The 21,992-nt window shown below is 48.0% G+C and overlaps 1 protein-coding gene across 9 annotated transcripts in view; it reads right to left on the bottom strand.

Annotated features, from left to right (window-relative positions):
* LOC122388830 (serine/threonine-protein phosphatase 4 regulatory subunit 4-like) overlaps positions 1-21,992 on the bottom strand; it is a 98,291-nt gene that overhangs the window by 10,014 nt on the left and 66,285 nt on the right. For all 9 annotated transcript variants that reach the window (XM_043380264.1, XM_043380272.1, XM_043380265.1 and 6 more), the window contains 2 exons: positions 13,502-13,664; positions 280-340 (listed from right to left, as the gene is read on the bottom strand). In XM_043380264.1, coding sequence (XP_043236199.1) covers positions 280-340; positions 13,502-13,664 — 224 coding nt within the window. The remainder of the gene's footprint in view (positions 1-279; positions 341-13,501; positions 13,665-21,992) is intronic.

The raw sequence follows: 21,992 nt of genomic DNA, 5'->3' as shown, positions 1-21,992 counted from the left end.
ATAATTCAACTAACAGCGTGGCTGTATGTCAATTCGGTTCCACTTCCATGACGTACACGTACATCCAATATCCAATATGCCATTGCCATCGGGGAGTTGAGTCCCCCTAGAGCGTAAATTTATGGCGACTTGTTGCCGCAAAATGAGACACCAGGCTACCGCTGAAGCCATCGTGGGTATTAAATCAGGCTTCTCGCGTGTCTGCGTGTGTGGTAAGGTGTGGGAGGGTGGGGACGGGGGTGTATACATGTATGTATGTGTATTAGGAGGGCTCCATACCTGGCGGCGTGGTTCAGCCGGCCCCGCGGACTGGATGATGGAGGAGGCGGCAACTCCGGCTCTGAAACACAGAACAGACCACACATTAAACGTTAATCGACAAACTTCACACCATCCAACAGAAAACACGCACGCAGGACGTAGGAGCATCGGCTACCAGACAAACAAACACAAACACACCCACACAGGTACCGCACGTAATGACGCGTTAGAAGCGAGAGTAAGTATGTTCAGAATATGGTCTAGTCTGACTGGAGAATTAGCAGTATGACCGCGGCCAAGGGCGGACAGGTCACACAAATTCTGACAGGCAATGGTAAAAGCATGATGTAAAAGTTATTGAGCCCTCCGAGTACTTATATCATTCAGTCGACCAAATCTCCTCACTTCCTGGGGCCTTCCACGCCAACTCAAACAAAATCCATCACAGCCTCCCTTTCTTCCTACGCTCAAACAACAGTAAAGTGCTGAGCCCGGCTCACCGAACCTACTGACCGCGGAGCAGACACCATACACCGGTAGGTACCCTTCCCAGCAGCGGACGGGACACACAGCCGGCACTGGTCGCTTATCGGTCAGACTAATCACGCGATGGGACACCCACGCGCGGCGCTGAGGTGTCATTGGCCGGACAGCGCACAGCTCGGATCACTGCCCTGCACAGGCGTCTGCCGGGCGGGGGGATTCGGTCTTCCATCGCTTCCATTGGAGTGGTCCCCATGGCCACTGAGTGGGCGGTATGATGGCAGCTGTACGGCAGCTGCCCGAACTCCACATATGCAATGCCATGCTCAACCGCATGCGATGAATTCCGAGAAAAACGGATATCAAGGTTTGTTTGAAAGAAGCGCAATCATATGTCAATTGTCTAGTGCATACAGTCCACCACTGTCCATCAAGGTTTACACTAATGAAAGGAGCCTTGTGTGTTATTGCCCAGTGCCCAATGAATCTTTTATCGCTCACTCTGCGGTCATTTCAGTGGAACGAAGCAATTCGGCTTAGTAAAGGTCACAAATGCCTGTCCCAGGACCGCTCGTCTTACAATCCGACCACAACTCCTCATTAAGTCGGACCATGTGTGGCAGTTACTGGCCAAAATGAGAGCGAATGTAGCCATGACGGACAGGCCCGTCCTCAGATATCGCCGCAAAACCGCCAATCAGTGGCAACAAATCCATCCGAGCGGAGGTAACTACCGCCGCGCGCCGTGCCGCCCCGGGACCGGGGGCGGCTGCGGCCAGCTAATCAGCGCAGTGGTCCGACCACCACGGCCTCCCAGCCCATCGGCCACTCCCAGCTCCAAACAGGCCCGACCAACGGAGCGCGCACAACGCCCTCCGCCGCTCCCGAGGCGATGGGCTTGTTATGCCGCGGACGCGCCGCACGCATGTCAACAAACGGCCGGCACTCTCCCGCTTAGCAGAGTCGACGCATCGGCTCTATCACCCCGGGCCCAACTCGCCCCTCCGACCTGCGCCAACTTCGGTCAGTGTTTAATGAAACAGCGTAGACGGTGTATTTTTCGTTAACAAGTTTTCTTAACTTCATTTTAAGGAGTTTTCAATGGAAAAATAAAGCTTGAACTTGCCTTGAGAATGAACTAAGTGGTTATATCCAATTTAAACTAACATCATCGCCCACAAGGTATTTTGGTAATGTGGAATCAGGTCAATCAAATGCATCGGGTATCCAACCACATGCCTTTTAAACACCAACAATCCAACCCAAATATCACCGTCGGCTGGACGCCCCAAGCGGTCGCTGGGACAAGACAGCGAGGCGGTGCGCCTAGCCCACTATCTGGTCACCTGAGTGACCGTTTTACTGCCCAAACTGACAGCCGATGTCACAAAGACGGGCCGCCGCACGAGCCAAGTCAGTGCCGAGATTGCCGCCGCAACGGCGCCGTCCGGCCAAAGTTAGCGCCGTAAACGGGCCGCCGGGGAGTGCGCGGTGCAGAGGAGAGACGCCGGCCCGGCAGAGGAACAGCCGCCGCCCCGGAAACGGCAGGAGATGGAGCGCGCTGCACGGAAAACCCGGCCAGAGCAGCGCGGCCGCCGGTGGGGGCGGGCAGTCACGCAACAAACACAGTGGAACAATTCGCTAGGCTGACCGGGGACTGCAAACACAGTGGAACAATGTGTTTGCAGCCCGGGGACCGCACCTGTGCCTTGGCTGGTTTGAACAGCGTTGATGCTTGTGAGAACAGGACAAACAATAGCATCGTAGGCTTCAAGTGAGTTATGATGCGCGTCATGATGCACGTCATACTAAGACGCAAATGAGTTAATGACGTAAGTCGTACGTGTGATTCAGTCATGTCTTATAAGCACTAATACGTACTTCTCACCACAAAGGATGCAACTCCTGCACATCGACATACTACGTGGTTATAATTAACGAACACTTGACCTATTCATATCGTTTGAATCCTTTGCCAATTATCAAAAGTTCACATGTAACACCTGCTGCGAACTGTGAGTACAATCGGAAAATATAAATATTCAGGTGTTTCTGATAACACATTTAGGGCGGACCGGCACGGCACATGACCCGACGGCCGGACCACACCACAAACAAGTGCCAGCTACTGTTATGGCTTATGAATAAAAGACGAGGTCATATGGAAGCCTACATGGCACACTAGCATGTAGTGTTTTGACAAAGGACCCACTCTAGCTTCCTGGACAGCTTTAAGACATGTCACATATACCAGAAGCGATTGTTACGGGTACTGATATCACTGATTACGAATATGCATAACATACGCGAACACTCCTACATATTCATTTCATTCAGTATAATCGGCAACCATTAATAATGTGGCACACGCTCCAAGGAAATTATATGCAAATTGCAAACACTCCCGAAGTTAAAATATCACCTTAATTTACTAATGAAAGCGACACAACGAAATGTTTTATTTCGAATATATTATAAGCAATGTGAGTTAAAATTTAACTCGTACAACTGGCACATATGGCGATGGCATACGTACAAAATAAATTTAAAAAACTGACACAATAACGGATGGACAGCCCTTGCGTCTCCGAAAAGAGCGCGTCCAAACTTCTTAATTGAAAACGTGTTTGATGTCATTCATCCAGTAAATAATTCATTCTGTCAGCTAAAGCAAACGAGGAACAAACTACACAACATCATTCAGCTACATTAAATAGTTAGCGTATGACAACTTTATGAGGTCAAACTGCGATGAATAATTCCTCAGACTTTAATAAAACATCGGGCCAGGTACAAGAAGCAATGCGCAATGTTGAATCATGCCTTATTGAAGGCAATGGCTTGTTTGTCGTCCATGTGATATGTGAACAAAGAAAACAGAATACCAAAAACGTCAAACGTCAGCGCCCAGCGCCGGTGCAGCAGCACCGACCGCCGCGCTGCTGCTCCTGCAGCCAGCCGGCGCGGCGACTGCGCGTATAGGCTGTCCCGCAACACACGCCTGCCAGGCGGGTAGCCTAGCCACTCAGGCTGGCCGCTCTTCCAACTAGAGATGCCCCAAATTTGCAATTTCATTACCCGCCCCGCCCCGCAGCTACCCCTTGCCCAACCACAACTACCCGCAAGCTGATTTTGTCTGAGCCGAACCCGCAAAAAACCCGCAATCTTAAAAACATACTTTTGCAAGAAAAAAATACAGCTGAGTCAATGCTAGAGCTATATAAACCTTACTTGCTTCATTGCTGTGCAGAAAAAGACAGCCAAACAAATAGTAAGGACTTGAAATTGCTATGCTAAGTCCTCAGGAAGTGCACACTGGATAGTGGAAAATGAATAATGCATCAATACATTTGAAATTCCTTTCTGAAGAGTTCAGTAAAATCTTTCTCTCACCTTACCCTTCAGCATTGGCTGAGGATCAAAATTTCACTCTGGCTCCCTCTCAATGTTAGGCCTCTGGAATGATATTGTTATCAAAATGAATGTTGATATAAAAAGATATGCGATTTCCAGTTAAAAATAAATAGTGACACAGTGAATAATGAGTATCCAGTCGATCTACACATAAAACAAATCATGCAAAATCCCAGCAAAAACCAACTATAATAACATATATGGCCTTGCAACTAACCACCAATGAACCACGCATTTCTGGAAACATGCGTCAGAAGCGTCACCAACAGCTGATGAAGGAATGTTACAGCGACTAAATTATTGCGGCCGTAGTTAGTCGAACTTGTTGCGAAAACACTGTTGTATAATGCATATTCATGTGCCATTCTGATTAAATTATTTTACACAACAGCTAAAGTTTTACAATTCAGAGGTTAATCACTGGTTTAGAAATAAAGAGACAGTAAATACTAAATTAAATGTAATGATTTTATAGATGGTCTTGGCATGGGCGGCGCCACCGGGGGGGACGGGGGGGACAGGTCCCCCGCTATCGAAAGTTAGGGGGGTACAGTACCCCCCTATCGGCGAGGCCCGTTCAATAGTTGATAATAATGCATTGTAAAGTTATCCGTCGCATTTAATGCATCGTTGGTTAATCAAGGCAGGTTCTGAATAAAGATTGCTGTTGGGATGTATCGCAGGGGGTCCTGGCCATCTGCAAAAGGTGTGGAGCTGTGATGCCTATAAGGTGATCGGCAGGGCCTCGGGGATCGTGCCCCCCTTTTTTGGGGCGCCAGGCAGGGTTATTACCTCCCCACCCCACTGCCAGACCCCATTGCCGACAAAACCAAGTTAACTGAAATTCCATAGATTTCCGTTACTATATGGATATTTTCCATTCCTAATTAGTCAAATTCAAGCATGGCAGTTCTACCACAGGAACCATTTCAAATCTATGCCATTTAACCCCAGCACTTGTGGGGAGAAGTGTTCGGATAGATCATAGGCAGGACCAAAAAAGCACGCAGTAGCCCAAGACCTTATAATTGGGTAGCATCGGCTCCCTCTCGTCAAGGGGTTCGATAGCACTCGTTTTTTTTTTCTGCAAAACTAAGTTCGGTCGGCGGCCGAACGGCTGGGGGTCTAATCGAGCCCCCTCCCCTTCTTACGTCAGCGGCTGTGAAAATGCCATTACCAGCTGTTGAAACATGGCAGTTGCTTTTGCATGAGTGCACGAAAGTGTTTTAGGTACGTGATACGTGAAAGGTTCTACATGGAAACTGAGATACACCAGCTTATCAAATTGTGCTCACTGTGGTACGCTCGGTTTTACCTTGACTAGTCTTTGAATTCTGGGGTGAAACAGACCAGTCAAGAAACCTGTTCCATAAGGAGAGCCACTAATGCTAAAGTCTAAAGAGATGAGGGATGAGGTTTCCAGAGACCTTCATTACCTCCCAAAGGGGGTGCCCCGCCATTTGCCAATCCCCATGCTGTGTTGTTACGATTGGAGGGTGAATATGAGAACGATGCAGGTCGTGCCAGCTCGATCATGACGAACACAATGGTGCCGACATCACAGCTCTACTGCCATTTTTGACGAAGTTAATCAACAAGGACCGGAATCCTACCCTGGGGCATTTCACCTGCAGAGGCCGCCGGACCTGAGACCCTTTCACTCAATTTTTTTTCAACGGTGCATGCGGCATGCGCTCGTTTTTCCCGCGAAGCTCTTGGTAAGTAAAATCCATAAGAAAGTGTGATCAAATAACGGCTGGTGACCTTCCATGACCTAGCATGACCTTTTGAGTGACCACCAATGACATGACCACTGACGGCTAGCCATTAGCTGCACCCTGCCCGTTGCATATGGATCAGGTGGTGATGTCATGATTCTGAAAGTATATTGCAGTTTTGGCGCACTTGTCAGAGCAGAAGACATTCCCACTTTTCCTCCATGACTATATGGGGGTGAAGCCATGAAGCTGACCAGACGTAAGATCGAAAATTTGAAAGTACGAAACGTAAGAATAGTTGGCACTGCTACTCGACACTGACCGACCGGTCGCGAACTTCCCGCCTCCGGATTTCCAGCCGGACACCCAGTTCACTCGGCCACGCGGCCAGTATCCCTAAGCAATTCGCAGCTTGTAGGAAACCAGCTTTGAGTTGGCAAGACTGCAAATTTTGATTTAGAGGCAAGGATGCTTGAAAAGGTGATCGATCTTAGGTGTCCTAGGATAAGTTTGGAAACGGGATGCACCATTCGATGTGTTTTGGGCTTTGCCAAGTTTCGCGGCGTTACGTGCCTCGTTTTTTTTTTTTTTTTTGCATACACGATCAGTATCTACTTTTGGGATTTTCGGACAGCTACAGTCCCCGTCCCCCCCTATCGAAAACCCGTGGCGCCGCCCCTGGGTCTTGGTAATGCTCTCCGGCTGGTCATCTGTCGGCATACAAATGATAAGGACGTAAAAAGACAAAAGAAATAAATGCGACCAGCTACGTGGTTTTGTAACATGTATAACTGCTATTTTGAGGCATTCAAAAACCAAGACAGAAAAACTGATTGAAAATTATTGCGTCATCAATGACAGCTTTCCTTCACCTCAGAGACCAAAATTGACGCAGTCAAATGCCCATCCTTGTCAGAATGTCGGAAGTGCGCCAGTATTGTATTGCGTTATGTTTGGGCCGGCCAGTCTATATTTTGATTTTTTGTAAGGGTAATTGGTGTGTTATTTTCGTAATATAGGGTGGAACAGAACATAGAGTAGGATAGGTAATCAATGAATTTGCATCAAATTTTGTTTAGCTGATAGCTCTTTTTTATGCCGACCAGACGCAAATAAAGTAACATGTGGCATTTGCTCTGATTTTCAACATCTCATTTAAGTCTGGGTTCTTCCATAATGTATATCTAGTGCACACTGCACAGTGCACATAGACTTCAGTTCAGCTTCCTATAAGTTTGCTTTCAGGGTCTTTTATGTTTTATGGAATGCTTTCATCAGCATTTATTTATGCTTAGTAGTTTATTGCTTGTACCCTGGTTTGGTCATTGCCAGACTGTGGATGCTATTGCTGGTTGTTTTCAGTTTTGCATTTGAAATGTGCTTCCTTGATATATTTTTATATTTGGTTCTGTTTTAAAAGTTGTTTTGATGAATGTTGTATTGTTAACCTGAGCAAATGCACTTGGCATTGTGTTTTGCATCAAAAAAAAAAAAAAAAAAAAATATAGGTTCTTAAGTCTGACCGCCAAATACCCGCCACACGACAAGTTTTGCTTCTCGAACCCGCCAAAAACCCTGCGGGTTTTGAAAACCCGCAGAAAGCGGGTTCGCGGGTTCAAAAAGGGCATCTCTACTTCCAACCCTACACCGAACCGTGCTCCTCTGCTATTGAGACTGACTACTGACTGAGACCAATTTGCTAATGAGATCGTGCGTGTAGAACCCCAACCAGCAAACAGCCATTCAGCAGCTAAAACAGCAAGTCTTTCCAGCTTTGAAAAGCTCGGAAAGAGGCGTCTGGCCACTCCGTATCCCGGTACGGTCTCTGCCGAGTCTCTCAAAAACCTCACCTCCCAGTACAGCGACGGCTGAGCGCCGCTCCTAGCCGTTCGGGCGGTACCTACACATCAGGCTGGGAGTGGCACTCAGCGCAGAGCGCGCTGGCTACCGAGCTCCGGCGCCGCGCCTCCGGCGAACGAGGCCGTAAAGGAGCGGCAGGCGCCGGCCGACGGCCGATCTACTGCACCCTAACCCGGCAGCGCCATCAACCCTCCGCCGGCACCCGACCCGGCCGACCCACCGCCGGTGCAGACAGGTGAACGTCGGCAAAGGTCGGCCAACACACCGGCCGCCTGTCAGCGGCGCGCTGATGACGTCACACATCCGGCGGGAGGTGACGTCATGTCCGCCGCCGGCCAGCCCCAGGGGGTGCAGCGAGACAGAGCAAGTCTCGGCCTACGTCCCCTGTGACATACCGGAGACGGCTGGATATTTCCAGAATGTTCGGCAATCACGGCGCACAAGAGCTCGAGGATGCGACAGAAATTTGCTTTTAGAATTAGCTTGCGTCCTACCTTTGCAGCATAGTACCCAAGAACATCCATGAATCCTTCATACATTTAGGTATGTCGCATAACTTTATGCATAAATACATGTTTGTGCGTTGAGGAAAGGCTCACACAGGGACAGTCCGGGGCTCGGGCCCAACAATCTTTTCAATCCTTCTTTCGACCGAACGACAGAGGTTGATCGGCGCTTCAGGCGAAGCCCTAGCTGACTGCAAAACCATCGCAAGCCTGAGCCGATAGGCGAACTTCATTCAGACTAGCTCCACCTTCACGTGGTAACCTGAATAGCAATTCTTTTCACTTTTAACTGCTGACAGACTCAGCGATCATAACTAAAAATTATGCGCCGCCTATTGAATTCGGCTCCACAGGTGGGCGGAAGTTTATGAGCCGGTGGCGTTATGGGGCAGGCCCGAGTTCACCACTATTGACAGATGACTCTAAAACGCTGCCGGGCCGCGGATGACAGTTATGACGTAATAAAAGGTTCAGCTGGCAGCCAAAGTTGGTGAGGTGCGAGCGAGCGATCAGAGATCGGCGCTAGGGGCCGACGGTAAATCGAAGGTCGCCTTCCACTCTGTGATTTATTGCCAATACCTGCTTATTTTGCTAATTTCAGATGCTTCCGGGGAAAGGACCTGAAATGTCCAGCCTGTTAAACCTAAGCAGCTATGGACAAATATTTCAATGTTTATGAACTATATCGTCAGTCACTTGAGAGATAGGTAAACAGACAACATTTTATCTGACAAAAGTAGCACAATAGTTGGTTCTATGCTTTCAGATATCACTGAAATCTTCGAATAATTTGACCAGCGTGCAAAACATTTATCGACTCAAGCAAATAAATATAAATGTTCGCAGTCCAACAAATGGATAAACAACGCGTCGCTTTCTCTCAGGATTTACACTCAACACAGTCAATTTATCAGCTCAGCAACTACTGCCTCCATTCTGGTAAAAGTCCGTCCCGACAAACAACTGTCAAGTACAGTTGCCAGCCGACAGAATATAAGAAAATGATAAAGCTATAGACCATTGGCATTGCTGAGACATGCAAGCTCGGATTGCTCATGGAAGGACAAAGACAAAGTCCTGCAATGTCTGAATTTTAGCCGAGCGCCGGGCCCGGGACTTGAAATTTGTATCAATGGCAAATGCAACAGCATCATTCATAACCCTTCGAAGCCGCCCGAAAGGTCAGACGACTCGTGTTTCACCGAAGAAAGCGCGACTACCTAGAAACAATGCAGTGCTGCGATGTTGCTAAAATGTCAGCGGCCGACACCAGCGTGGGTTAACCAATAGCCATCTCTGCAATTTGCAGCACATGAATGACGATTTTCCTACAAAACCACCAAAAGCTCCGGCATTGTCATGCTCTTTTCTCAGCACAATTAACTGATGCTTATCAAAGGGGTCATTATGACGAGCTCCAGAATGAAGTAGTGACCAACAGTCGATGACTTTCTGGAAGTCATAAAACGCGTAAACTATCCTCTGTAAAGGTGTAGCTCATCATGCAATTGCCATTGCAGAAGCACGCAGCACAGCATCACCAAAAGCGTGAAATAAAACGAAGCTACGAGTGCATCGCAGCATTGCAGCAAGACACGCAACGACATTCATTACATTACCATTTAACCCTCGCCCATGTAGGGGGGGGGTTGGTGCACCCCCCCCCCCCCCTGAGGTTTTTCGGAAATAGTGCAAAAACGGCGGCGCGCAGCGCCGCCAAATTTTGGGTACCTTATGGGGCAAACCTTGCGCATCTTTTGATAAAAAAAATTTGACCGGGTCATGTCAGGTCACGGAGTTATGACGTCACAAAGGGAACAGCCTCCGGCCGGATTTTCACAAACTGAGTGCCAACGCCCGAGGTTTCCTGCCGGTGGTACGGACATCGGTTGATGGATCGTGATGAAACTTCCCATGCATGTTGGGGCAAGTATTGGCTATCATATGGTATAAGAAACTTGACCGGGTCAGGTCAGGTCACGGAGCTATGACGTCACAAGAGGAACAGCGTCCGGTACTATTTTTGAAAAGCGCCCGAACCACTATTTTGCTAATTTTTGTCACCTCAATGGGAATATGCAGCAATATTAGCTTCTATAGGGAGCAAATGGACCTCCCAAATCCAAAAATACAATCAGATTTCAAAAATTTAAATTTTGATTTTTCGAATTTCTGCCGCCGACTGTGACCTTGCCGACTTCCGGCGCTCCCAACGCGCCATTTTTAGAGCTAGGGAAACGAAATACATACCAAACGATAGAGAATTGATCAAGGAACACGATAGTGAAGGTTTCAAGTCGATATCTCCCACCGTTTTGCCGCAATCGCCGCGGAAAGTTGAAAAAAGTATATTTTTCCGAAAATTTGACCTTTGACCGGTCAAAAGTAGGTCAAATGTTGACCTAGGACCAAAAAATATACCACCAATCGCGAGATCTCGGCGAGAGCAATCCGTTGGTCTTTTCCGCTAAGCTCTACGACGCTCCGTTTTCAAACGCCAAGGGGGGGGGGTCGCACCAACCCCCCCCCTACATGGGCGAAGGTGGCAGATCGCCGTTTACGGGCGAGGGTTAAGCATGTGCGTAGCCAGCATAAGCAAAGACAAATAAGGCTTCTAGTAAAACAATTAACAGTCTGAATAAATTATCCCGTGTAGAACGACTGCTCACAAGCAGCACAAACATGATTTTTCTTTGAATCATTGAAGCTTCCAGCCAAGGCCCTAAACACAGCAATGCCTTGGAAATGCTGGTAAGCATTGCCTGCACTACCTCGTCGACCTCGTCCACAAACAAATTATTCAGTAGAAAAGCATACACTCTCCTCGTCAAGTACCCACATCTTGCCGCCGCTTGACGAATCAGTCTGTCCATAATTATCTAATTACCCGGGCACCCATTAATCAACCTACCAGTGAGTGCATCAGTTCTTGAAACTGCATGTAGCTGTATGTAAATTTTGAGCGCGAGAAAGTCGCTGTCAGGTGCCGCACACACATGTCGCACACAAAACATCTCGAGTACCTATCGTACAATAATGAGACCTGTCTTCTGTGTGAAGCATCTACTGCGCTTCCCTGTCACAGCTTTGGAAAGGTTCGTGACCTTCCTGCGCCCGCCGGGACCCGTTTTAGGCCCGCCGAGACATCCGTGATGTTTGAAGGCGCCGGGCGATATCCGCGGCACCCATTATGATATCGTGACGCTCCGTCACGCCGTGTCACGTCGGTCACGGTTCGTGACAGTCCGTGACGCGGCGGCAGTCCATCCGGGAGTTTCAGGAAACTCCGGCGGTCGATCGCGATCAGTCCTGCCCAGCACTGACCTGAGCTGGCTCGACGACCGGGTCAGCCTAGCAGCAGCACAAACCACCTCGCACAGGAATCAGTACCTGATGGACACCGGCCTGATGCAACAGCCGCCTTCGCCGCAGCCGTAACGCATTTTCGCGAAAATGGACCCGCGCAGGTAATCGCCTCATGTCCATCAGAAGGAAACTGCCCACACGATTCAGCTCCCCGGCCACAATGTCAGGCTCAGCGGGCGCAAACCGGATCCGCGAGGCAGGGCGACAGTCGACGGGCGGCGAGACCCGTGCTCAGCCACCGGCCGCAGGATGATAACCGTAATACGCCTCCAATGTTCCCACGCGGAGTCGCCGGTAAAAGCCAGCAAAGCAATGACGCCAGGGAACCATGGTGATAAGCTTAACATACAATACAATGCTTCATTGTTGAAGGCTTCGAACAAAAGGTCAGCCCACCGTATTAGATTTTGTTGAACTAGTCGAGTTGAGCAGCCAATGAGGATGTTCGCGACCTTATGAAGTAAATATGGCGAGACCTAGTGGGTACTTAGCGAGTATTAGAGGGTACTTAAGACGGCGGGTACTTTTTGCCACTCCCTGTCTCTGAAAGGACTGGACTAATATCCAAAAATAAAAGCGGCGTTGTGTAGCCCAAACAAACTTGTCTACCGGTTTTTAACAACCGCTCATATATGTATTTGTTCGTGGTGCCGGTTCTGCTCCAATCCCCGTGGCAGCACGGCATCTCCGCGGTGCGCCACGATCGGGTGCCGTTTGATGTCCGATCTTCACCCGGTCCGGGCTTTGCGCGACGGAGCGAGAGGCCCACTTCAATCCTCTCCGCGGCCTCATCAAAACACTACCACGCTCGCGGTCCTCGGCGGACCACTGAAAGGCCGACGGGCCACGACGCGCGCTGGCCCGACCAACATCGTTATGCGGATCAACGCTGTTCACAAACCAGATGCGAAACGGGTTCCGTAGACGAAGAGTACTTAATGACCATACAAACATCTGAGAACAGCGCACAAGCGAAAAGAAGCCTTTGAAAAGGGAGCACTTCAAACACAAAACTCATCATTAACATGGTCCTGCGTGAAAAGTGCGCAAGCATATCCAGCACTCAGCCGCCATTCTCACGGTTTTGGCATTCAAAACGAATTAACCCCAATTAGTATTTCAGTGACTGGATCATGCATCGGCGGATGACCCTCTCGCAGCGACTGATTCCATCGCCATTCCTTAGATATTGCGCCAGCAGTGCGCTCTCTCAGAATGTATGGCTCAGCGCAGCTCGGGCCATAAGGACGGTCGAGTGGACATTTTGGAAACCGATCGTATGGCGCGACTGACAGTAGATAGTAGTCGAAAATATGCTTTTTATTTCGTCATATCCAACGCTTTGCCCTATCGGTACAGGAAAGTCCCCTGGGTGCAGGCTATTTAGCAAAACTTATTTCACATGAATGCAATTCCAACTATATTTCAAGAAGAGCAGCTGCATGATCGGCAAGGGACAATTCCTTCAATATCTGCCTGGATCTCAGCGGCTCTATCTGTGAAGAATCGACGGTAGCAAACTCTACTAAGTATTGCTTCATCTAAATTTCATCATACCGATTGGCGATTGTATTCTTACATTTCACATGTACCCCCGCGGGCCCTCAACTACAGACGCGATTTTAGCTCGAACCTTGAGGCGATTGCCCAATAATCAAACAATCTCTTCCAAGCTAGTAAATCTATGTTATCCTGGGATAAATTTATTCACCCTGCTCTTTTTATCTTGCTATCCCGCTCTACCTCAAGCTATATCATATGATCATCTCCTCTCACGGATCTCTCTCCTTCTCTCCCTCCCGTCCTCTCTCTCTCTCTCTCTCTCTCTCTCTCTCTCTCTCTCTCTCTCTCTCTCTCTCTCTCTCTCTCTCTCTCTCTCTCCCTCTCCCTCACCTGAGACGGCGTCGCGCACCCGCAGCCGGGCCAGGCTGGGGATGCGGCACTCTGACGACTCGACGAGCGACAGCCGCCGGCTGCCGGGGGCGGGCCGCTGGGAGCCCGGAGTTCGGTACCGCGGAGTCGTACCCGCTGCCGCCGCTGGACCACTGCCGCGGGCCTGCCGAGAGAATGGGCAAGGGCGGTCAGAGGTGCAGTCGGGTTGTGTTGTGTTGTGTTGTGTTGGATTGGTTTGGTTCAGGCCGGGTCGAGTCGGCTTCAAAATCTAACCTACAAGAGGAAACGCATGTCACCTCTCACATTCAGCGCAGGGAATTCTTCGGCGTTTTATAAGCTTATAAACAAGGCGTCGAATCAACCTCACAAACAAGCAAAACACCATAAAAGCTCGAGTTGAGCGTTGCGCACTAGTCTGTCACACAACAAATTGGTCCTCCATGGGAAACGATCACACCTGTTTCCGATGCTCCCAACAAGCTCGTGCATATTTCACCAAAACCCCCGGTCTGATCACACGCCGGGTTGGCGAGCCATCGCAGCGGGGGAACGAACCGGTGGCACACGCTATGACCTTTGCACCTGCTTCCTCATTCATACCATAGCACTGTAAATATGACGGCCGCGTGCGACGAGGCCCTCAGCGTGGACGGTGCTCTAACAAGTCTGTGCAGCTGGATGGAGGGCGGCCGGAAAACATTCAACACGGGACCGGTCGCAACGAAACATAGCTGTCACAGCCCTGACGTTAAGTGCGCAGCACCACATGACGTAAAGACGGCGAGACCTTGAAGCTGCAAAGGGAATACTGTCAATGAAGGATTTTAAACCAACATTTTTAACTTGAGCTTAATACATCAGCAGGCCCCAATGAGTTAAATCTATGTAACTTTTTATTTATCTGGATAAGAACACATAAATGGAAATACAGGGTGGACCAAAAAGGATGGAAACATTTTGAACTCGCATAAAACATGCATTATTGCATGCATGTGACTGGAAATGGTACCAAACGAGAGTACATTTCGTGGAAATTCATAACGGCATCACTCTCATCTGCTTTCTTTCGTTTTCAGTCTCTCACAGCAAATGTTCGAAGAGACCGCCTTCGCGAGACAGGCACAGAGCGGCCGGTCTGGTGGCTAACGCGATAGCCCGACGACACATGTTCGCTGGTATGGCTCACACAGTCTTGGTGATCGCTCTCTTCAGGTCACAGAGACTTTCCTTGTAGACCTGGCCCTTGAGATGAGATGATAAAGAAGTCACTGCACAGCAGCAAGGTCACCGAAATGGTGTTCCCTCAGCGGAAAAGGAATCGTGGGTCCACTTTGGTTCGAGGAAGGGAGCGGCGACACCGTGACCGTCAATCAACAGCGCATACCAGGCGGCGCTGAGGAAGTTCTGAGAGCGAGTCCAAACGAAGCATGCGCAGCCTCATCATAGACCTTATGTGGTTCCAGCAAGACGGTGCGCCTCCTCACATCGCAAAAACAACGCTCAAGTGCATCGAAAACCACTTCGGTGACCGGCTGATATCCCGCGGTGCCAGTCGGAACTGGCCTACCTGCTCATCCGACCTGACCCCAAAGGATGTTTTACTGTGGGGTCATCTCAAGGGCCAGGTCTACAAGGGAGGTTCAGAAAGCCTCTGAACTGAAGAGAGCGATCAGCAAGGCTGTGTGAGCCATACAAGCGGGCTATCGTGTCAGCAGCCAGGCTGGTCGCTCTCTGCCTGTCTCGCGAAGGTGGTCACTTCGAACATTTGCTGTGAGAGACTGAAAACGAGAGAAAGCATATGAGAGTGATGCGATTATGAATTTCCACGAAATGTACTCTTGTTTGGTATCATTCCCAGTCACATGCATGCAATGATACATGTTTTATACGAGTTTAAAATGTTTCCATCCTTTTTGGTCCACCCTGTATTAGCAATTTACGATCAAACTAAACCATTTACTCAGCTCGCATGTCCCGCGTTGCTTCAAAAGAAAATATTCTACCAGTGAGAAAACATTTTTTTTTTTTTGAAGAAAGCGAAATGGTAGTCACCAGTAGGTACCGCCATACCTCAAGCAGAAAAAAAATACCATACAGAAACCATCTCTTAATTCTGAGTTCCCACGATGAAGGAAGTATGCAAAGCCCCTTTCTGCGTACCCAAATAAGGTCAGCAACGCGTACAATCCTATCGGAACACGATCTAGACATGTTTATTACAAGCAGAACTTTGGAAGCCGTTTCCCAGCTAAGCTGTGAACTTCCAGCTATTGTGACGCTGCTGGTGAAATTGGTTCTCAACAGCATCCCGGCCTATTGAACAGTCAGTCACATTGGTTATTCGATAAATACAGCTGATAAGTATAAATTTGAGCCGGCGTAGAACGTGTTGAACTAAGTGCTTTGACTAGTCTCATCCAATGAAACCTAACACTATTAAGCCCAACTTCATCAAAATACATCCTAGGCCTCACCCTTGACAATAAAGCAGGTTCACGTTAGCCGTCAGCAACGTTGATAGACATATGTCTGAGTGCTTGACATCTAAGAACGAGCTGGCTATTCGCGCGACAAACGGTCAAATGCACTTCAGGGTCGCATTTAATGGACCGAGTTGGAGAAGGTAGTCGCCATGTCGGACATGTGAGCCGTTCAACGAGCAAAGTTTGCCACTTAGAGCCACTTAACCCGACCTGGATAGCGTTATCATGACAGACCTTGAAGATATAATCAGTTCTGTACGCACTCGGCAGTGTCGAAAATATATTGCAACCGGAAGGCAGACTTGTTGAATATTACAAGTTCCCATACTGCGTGAGGCATTGTCAAGACTGAAAATGATATCTATTTACCAAGCTCAACAGCAAGCATGCATCATTTTTAAGTGACAATAAGTGACCTAACATCCAATCGATCGAACAAACTGCTGACTTGGCAGCTGTCAATGGTCAGCAGTCAGCACTCAGCATGCATATAGATATGCAGTTTGCGCATGCCCGACAGGGTACTGAATGTTTGAGAGCCAGACGACCAAACATTTAGATTGCATACCTACTCGGTCATTCAACCAGAGAAAAAGCAGTTCCATAACAAGCGATTTATCATTTTGATATGTCTCTAGGAAGCATCCATGCCACAAACAAATTGATTCTGATTCTCTCTTTCCAAGCGTAATTTGCCCATTAACTGCAACTTTTGACACGCTTCATCGAACACTTTCAACTGGCCCACACATTGGCTCCGACCACTCTCATCTAGTTGGAACACAATATTCCCGGACAAGTTCTCCGCAAAACAGAGACAAAAAGACGCTAGGACGAGGAGAGCTGACGTCTTCTTTTCAAAAGTTCCGACCTAATCAGAGGTTCGGTCAAAAATTGAGGGTCAGACATCTGCAAAAGAAGTTATGGGGCATAATGGACCGTCTCGCAAAAACGAGGACTGTTAAATCCACTCAGACTGTGCAACACATAATCACACGGCGGAAATATTTATCGATCATCTACATTTTTATTTAGTCGGACCTCTCCCTAACGGGCTCCTGTCCCAATTATAGGAGAGAGCACCTGCTCCTCCCGCCGTCCTATTCCCCACTCCCCAGGTTTTGTTCCCCACCCCATTATTGCAGTCATTGAATAAACACACTGAAATTAAATGGAAATAGAAAATAAAGACGGTTAGACAGAAGACGAAGCGGTCCCATTCATACACACACACACACACACACACACACACACACACACACACACACACACACACACACACACAGTGCGCGTATTTACCGGGTCACGCCAGGTCAGTGCGGGCGGTGCACGCCATTGGCGGCCGTGTCAGCGGTCGGGTCGATATACCGGCACAGCAAATGTCGTCGACACGCACCGAAAACAGGCGCCGTTACGCCGAGTTACGCCATGTTACGCCGCCGTTACACTGACGTGATGGCGCGGGTCCATCCGAGATAGAAGGAAACAAGCTCAAAGCGGATAGATAGGACAACATCCATTTCGTGAATAGCTTGTTGGTTACGAAAGACTGATGGATTCCAAAGGCCATTCACTGTAAACTCATTTTGACAAGGGGTTGTCGTACAACGACGAGCGTTTGTCAAAAATACTAATAAAGGTTATGTCGAACGACGAATATCTTGTCATAGTTGGTTGAATCAACAGGGCAAACATAAATATCAGCCCCAGCACCTAGTCGACCATTCATAAAATTGACGAGGATTATGGAGGCTATTGTGAAAACTACCAGGGTCTTATTCGTAATATGGAACATAGATTTGCTTATGATTTGTTATTCATATCCTTGCCGAAAGAACCAGCTACACCATTGCAACAATACTGATACATACTTATGTAATCTATGTCCTTGTCGAAGGTATCAGCTACACCTTTGCAACACGGACTTAGTTACGCTAGTTAGACGTGTTAGTAGTAACATACACAAAGCTGTTACTTGTTATATAGGTGGCGCCAAAAACGTTTCCGGCCGTTTCATTTTGAAAGTTTCAGTTGCGCACCAACCGCCGTGCAGTGATGTGGCCTCCTGCGCACTTCCGTGAAAATGGTAGGTAACAGTGTTCGGTCGTTTTTGTCATTTTTTAACCCTAGAACGCCTAGGGGGGGGGGGGTTGTATCAACCCCCCCTGAGGTTTTTTCGAAGTGCACGCTAAACGGCTTGTCGTAGCGGGCTGAAATTTTCCATACCCTCTGGGGCAACCTTTGCGCATCTTTTGCCGAAAAAAAATTGATCGGGTCATGTCAGGTCACGGAGTTATGACGTCATAAGAGGTACAGCCTCCGGCCGGATTTTCACAAACTGAGTGCCAACGCCCGAGGTTTCCTGCCGGTGGTACGGACATCGGTTGATGGATCGTGATGAAACTTCCCATGCATGTTGGGGCAAGTATTGGCTATCATATGGTATAAGAAATTTGACCGGGTCAGGTCAGGTCACGGAGCTATGACGTCACAAGAGGAACAGCGTCCGGTACTATTTTTGAAAAGCGCCCGAACCACTATTTTGCTAATTCTTGTCACCTCAATGGGAATATGCAGCAATATTAGCTTCTATAGGGAGCAAATGGACCTCCCAAATCCAAAAATACAATCAGATTTCAAAAATTTAAATTTTGATTTTTCGAATTTCTGCCGCCGACTGTGACCTTGCCGACTTCCGGCGCTCCCAACGCGCCATTTTTAGAGCTAGGGAAACGAAATACATACCAAACGATAGAGAATTGATCAAGGAACACGATAGTGAAGGTTTCAAGTCGATATTTCCCACCGTTTTGCCGCAATCGTCGCTGAAAGTTGAAAAAAGTCTATTTTTCCGAAAATTTGACCTTTGACCGGTCAAAAGTAGGTCAAATGTTGACCTAGGACCAAAAAATATACCACCAATCGCGAGATCTCGTTGAGAGCAATCCGTTGGTTTTTTCCGCTAAGCTCTACGACCTTCCGTTTCGAAACGCCAAGGGGGGGTCGTAACAACCCCCCCCCCCCTGGTCGTTCGTGTTATGAGAAATGGCCTGGTCGTGCGAGGGTTAATGAAGTGTATGTCTTTCAACTGATAGTAATGCAGATTGAATCAGAGAAACTTGCTGAATAAGTGCGTGATGTATGGAAGTAAGCACAATGTGTTCTGCTTCAGGCCATATTGTTCTGCATAAGCTATAATATAGCGATGCTTTCTTTCAGGCTTTCATCAGGAGCGAAAGCTCCAGCTTGCAAGCAAGGGTCGCTACACTGACGACAGCAAACTGCAGAAACTCAAGAAGTCTAAAAATAAAAAGCACCTGAATTCCAAGGGGCTAATAAATTTGAATGCCCCTTAGATTCGAATGGGTTTGTCCCTTAAAATTCGTGTTCCGCAGACTTAAAAATAACATATTTCCGAAGCAAGGCATTCCTCGATGTTGCGAGTTCCCAAGCCAGTTATTGCGAGGCAGGAAACCCAAGTTGACTATCTTAACTCAAACCTAATGCATGTAAACGTGTGATTCTACAGTGTACTCGTAAGTGATGACGCTCATTGCCTTTTCGCATGCGTTATTGCCCTTGCCCCTTGGGTCATCAGTGTCATCACTATTGTGTACCTATGTAATGTGTATGTACCATTTTAAATACATGACCTACTTTCAGTAATGCGTTTTGCTGTAATAATGAGACTGCAGAGCGGCGACCTGCGATTTGTGGAGAAAACTGACGAATACAAGGGAGGTCTTTGTAAAACGTTACAAGCCTGAGACTAGTAGATTGCTTACAAGTACAGGTTTGCTGCACGTAGACATTACTATGCTAACTAAGATTTGCATTGATTTGACTTAACAAGTACATGGCTCAGCCCTGTTAAATGCAAACATGCGCAGGTCTTTACCTAGTAGCCGCATGATTATAACTAGGAACACAGTCGTTCACACAACAATGACAAAGCAAACTTTGGTAGCTAGTCTAACGAACTACATGTGAGTGGGTTGTAAGAACAACTACCATGACAAACAACAGGGTCGTTCGATGACATGGCAAAGGGTGCGGGGATTTGCGCTAAATAATTTTCCTTGTAAAAGTAACAAACGTTTGTTGAAATGAGTTTACAGTGTTGACTTAGTCTGTGTGGCAGACAGAGGTATGGCTGTCACTTGTCAATCAGCCTTACGGTGTTATATGACGGACCTTCCCCGATGTCAGAACAACATTACCAGCATGTTAATGTCCACAGCAAAGCGCCGCACCATTCCTGCATTATGTGACGTGCTTACTAAAAGGGAACTAAACGAGAGTTCTTCTTGGAAAATAGTAAAAACAACAGGTCCAAGCGGTTTCTTGATTACAATGTTGGCCATTCACCCACATCGCGATTCATTTGGATACCATCCGATGCCTCTTTGCAGGACGCTGTGCAGGCCCAATAATAAACCCACACCTGGGCCTCGTTTCATAAAGCCCTGCCGTAACTTACACCTTTCCGTAATTCACACCCTTCCAAACCACGGAGCGCAAATAAAGCCGTTTCACAAAGCCACAACTGGAATTGTTTACACTTCCGTAACTAAGCAAATTTGCGTAGTTACCGTTATTTATCAAGCGTCCTACAAATTACAATTTCATGTCAACACTTATTTTTTACGAGAAATTATAAAACAATTATGTTGAATTTAAATCTTAAAAATTATTTATGAAAAAACAAAATTGATATTGATGACCATCCTTTATTAAAACAATATATTAAAAACAGCAGAAAGCCAGCTAAGCAGAAGTGTCTAACTACGAAAGTGGCGCGGCGCGACGAATAAACAAAATTCCGATAGTGGCCACAAAAAGCGACTGGTACAGAAGATTTGCAGTTTCTTTTTCTCATTTTGGCTGTTCTTTCTTCCTCACCGGGCTCAACATTATACAATATATTAAAAACTAGCTTCGAATCTTCACATTTATTCAAAATCACGCAACATTTTTGTGCGTAGTTTACACCACTGATATCAAGAGCTTGATAAAATATTTGGCGTTAATTACGTCGTTTTATGAAACCCAAATGGCATCAATTGGTCCGGAATCGAGCATTTGCCGTAAATGAAGCTCCGTACTTTCGATGGCGTGAGTTACTCCGGTCTCCGGCTTTATGAAACCGAATTGGCATCAAATACGCCAAATCTGGCATAATTGACGGAACGCCGTAAGTAATTCCTTTAATGAAACGAGGCCCTGGCCACAAACAACCTGTGTATCCGATGAACAGGAGCGTCGTAAATGACTAGAAAACCATCCAGGTGAATTCGGCACCACCACGCTATCCTGCAAGAAAACAAAAAGAGCAACGTTCACCCTAAAACAAAAAAGCCGCTTTATGCCCTCCTGAGTGTCTTTGTCTACACCAAACCGCGGCGCAGTGGCCACCGCTGTCGTCCGTCCACAACCATCAGGTCAGGTCAATACCGGTCGCATTCACTATGCACCCCACAGGCTCAGTCGCTTAATCTATGATGACTGGCAACTGTCGCGCCGCGCTGGAGCCTGTTGCCGCAGAACGGGCGAGTACTCGAGTCACGCCTCTTCGGCTGCCGGCGCGACACTCGTCGAAGCCTTGACAAATGTACTGCCCGAGCGACAGGACCGCTACCGGCAACAGAGCCCCGCACGAGGAGCCGCCCGCCGGTAAAAGCTACCGGGAACCGCCGCCCGATAGGTGAATGCAAGGCGGGGGTCGGGCCCAGTGGTGGGTCGGAAAATCGACATTCTGACGCACGAGTTGCATCAGCCGCTGATCAAGTTAGTTACTGGGATATCGGCAGTCGCCAAGACGCCGAGTCCGGCGCGGGACAGGCTGTCACCAGGGGCAATGACCACCACCCGCTGTCGGTCCGGGGACTGACAGAGACGCCCACTGCCCAGTCAACTAGAGAACAAGGACCCTAGTCACAGTCGAGCCTTAACTCCATCTCAGATAGTATCCACAATCGTGACTCCTATTTCAGTTAAAGGGACCCTCC

Source organism: Amphibalanus amphitrite, unplaced genomic scaffold (genome assembly GCF_019059575.1).
Source record: "Amphibalanus amphitrite isolate SeventyFive unplaced genomic scaffold, NRLGWU_Aamphi_draft 000336F_arrow, whole genome shotgun sequence".
In the NCBI taxonomy this organism is placed as follows: Eukaryota; Metazoa; Arthropoda; class Thecostraca; order Balanomorpha; family Balanidae; genus Amphibalanus; species Amphibalanus amphitrite.
Note: the sequence above shows the minus strand (reverse complement) of the source record. Positions and strands in the feature narration are given on the sequence as shown.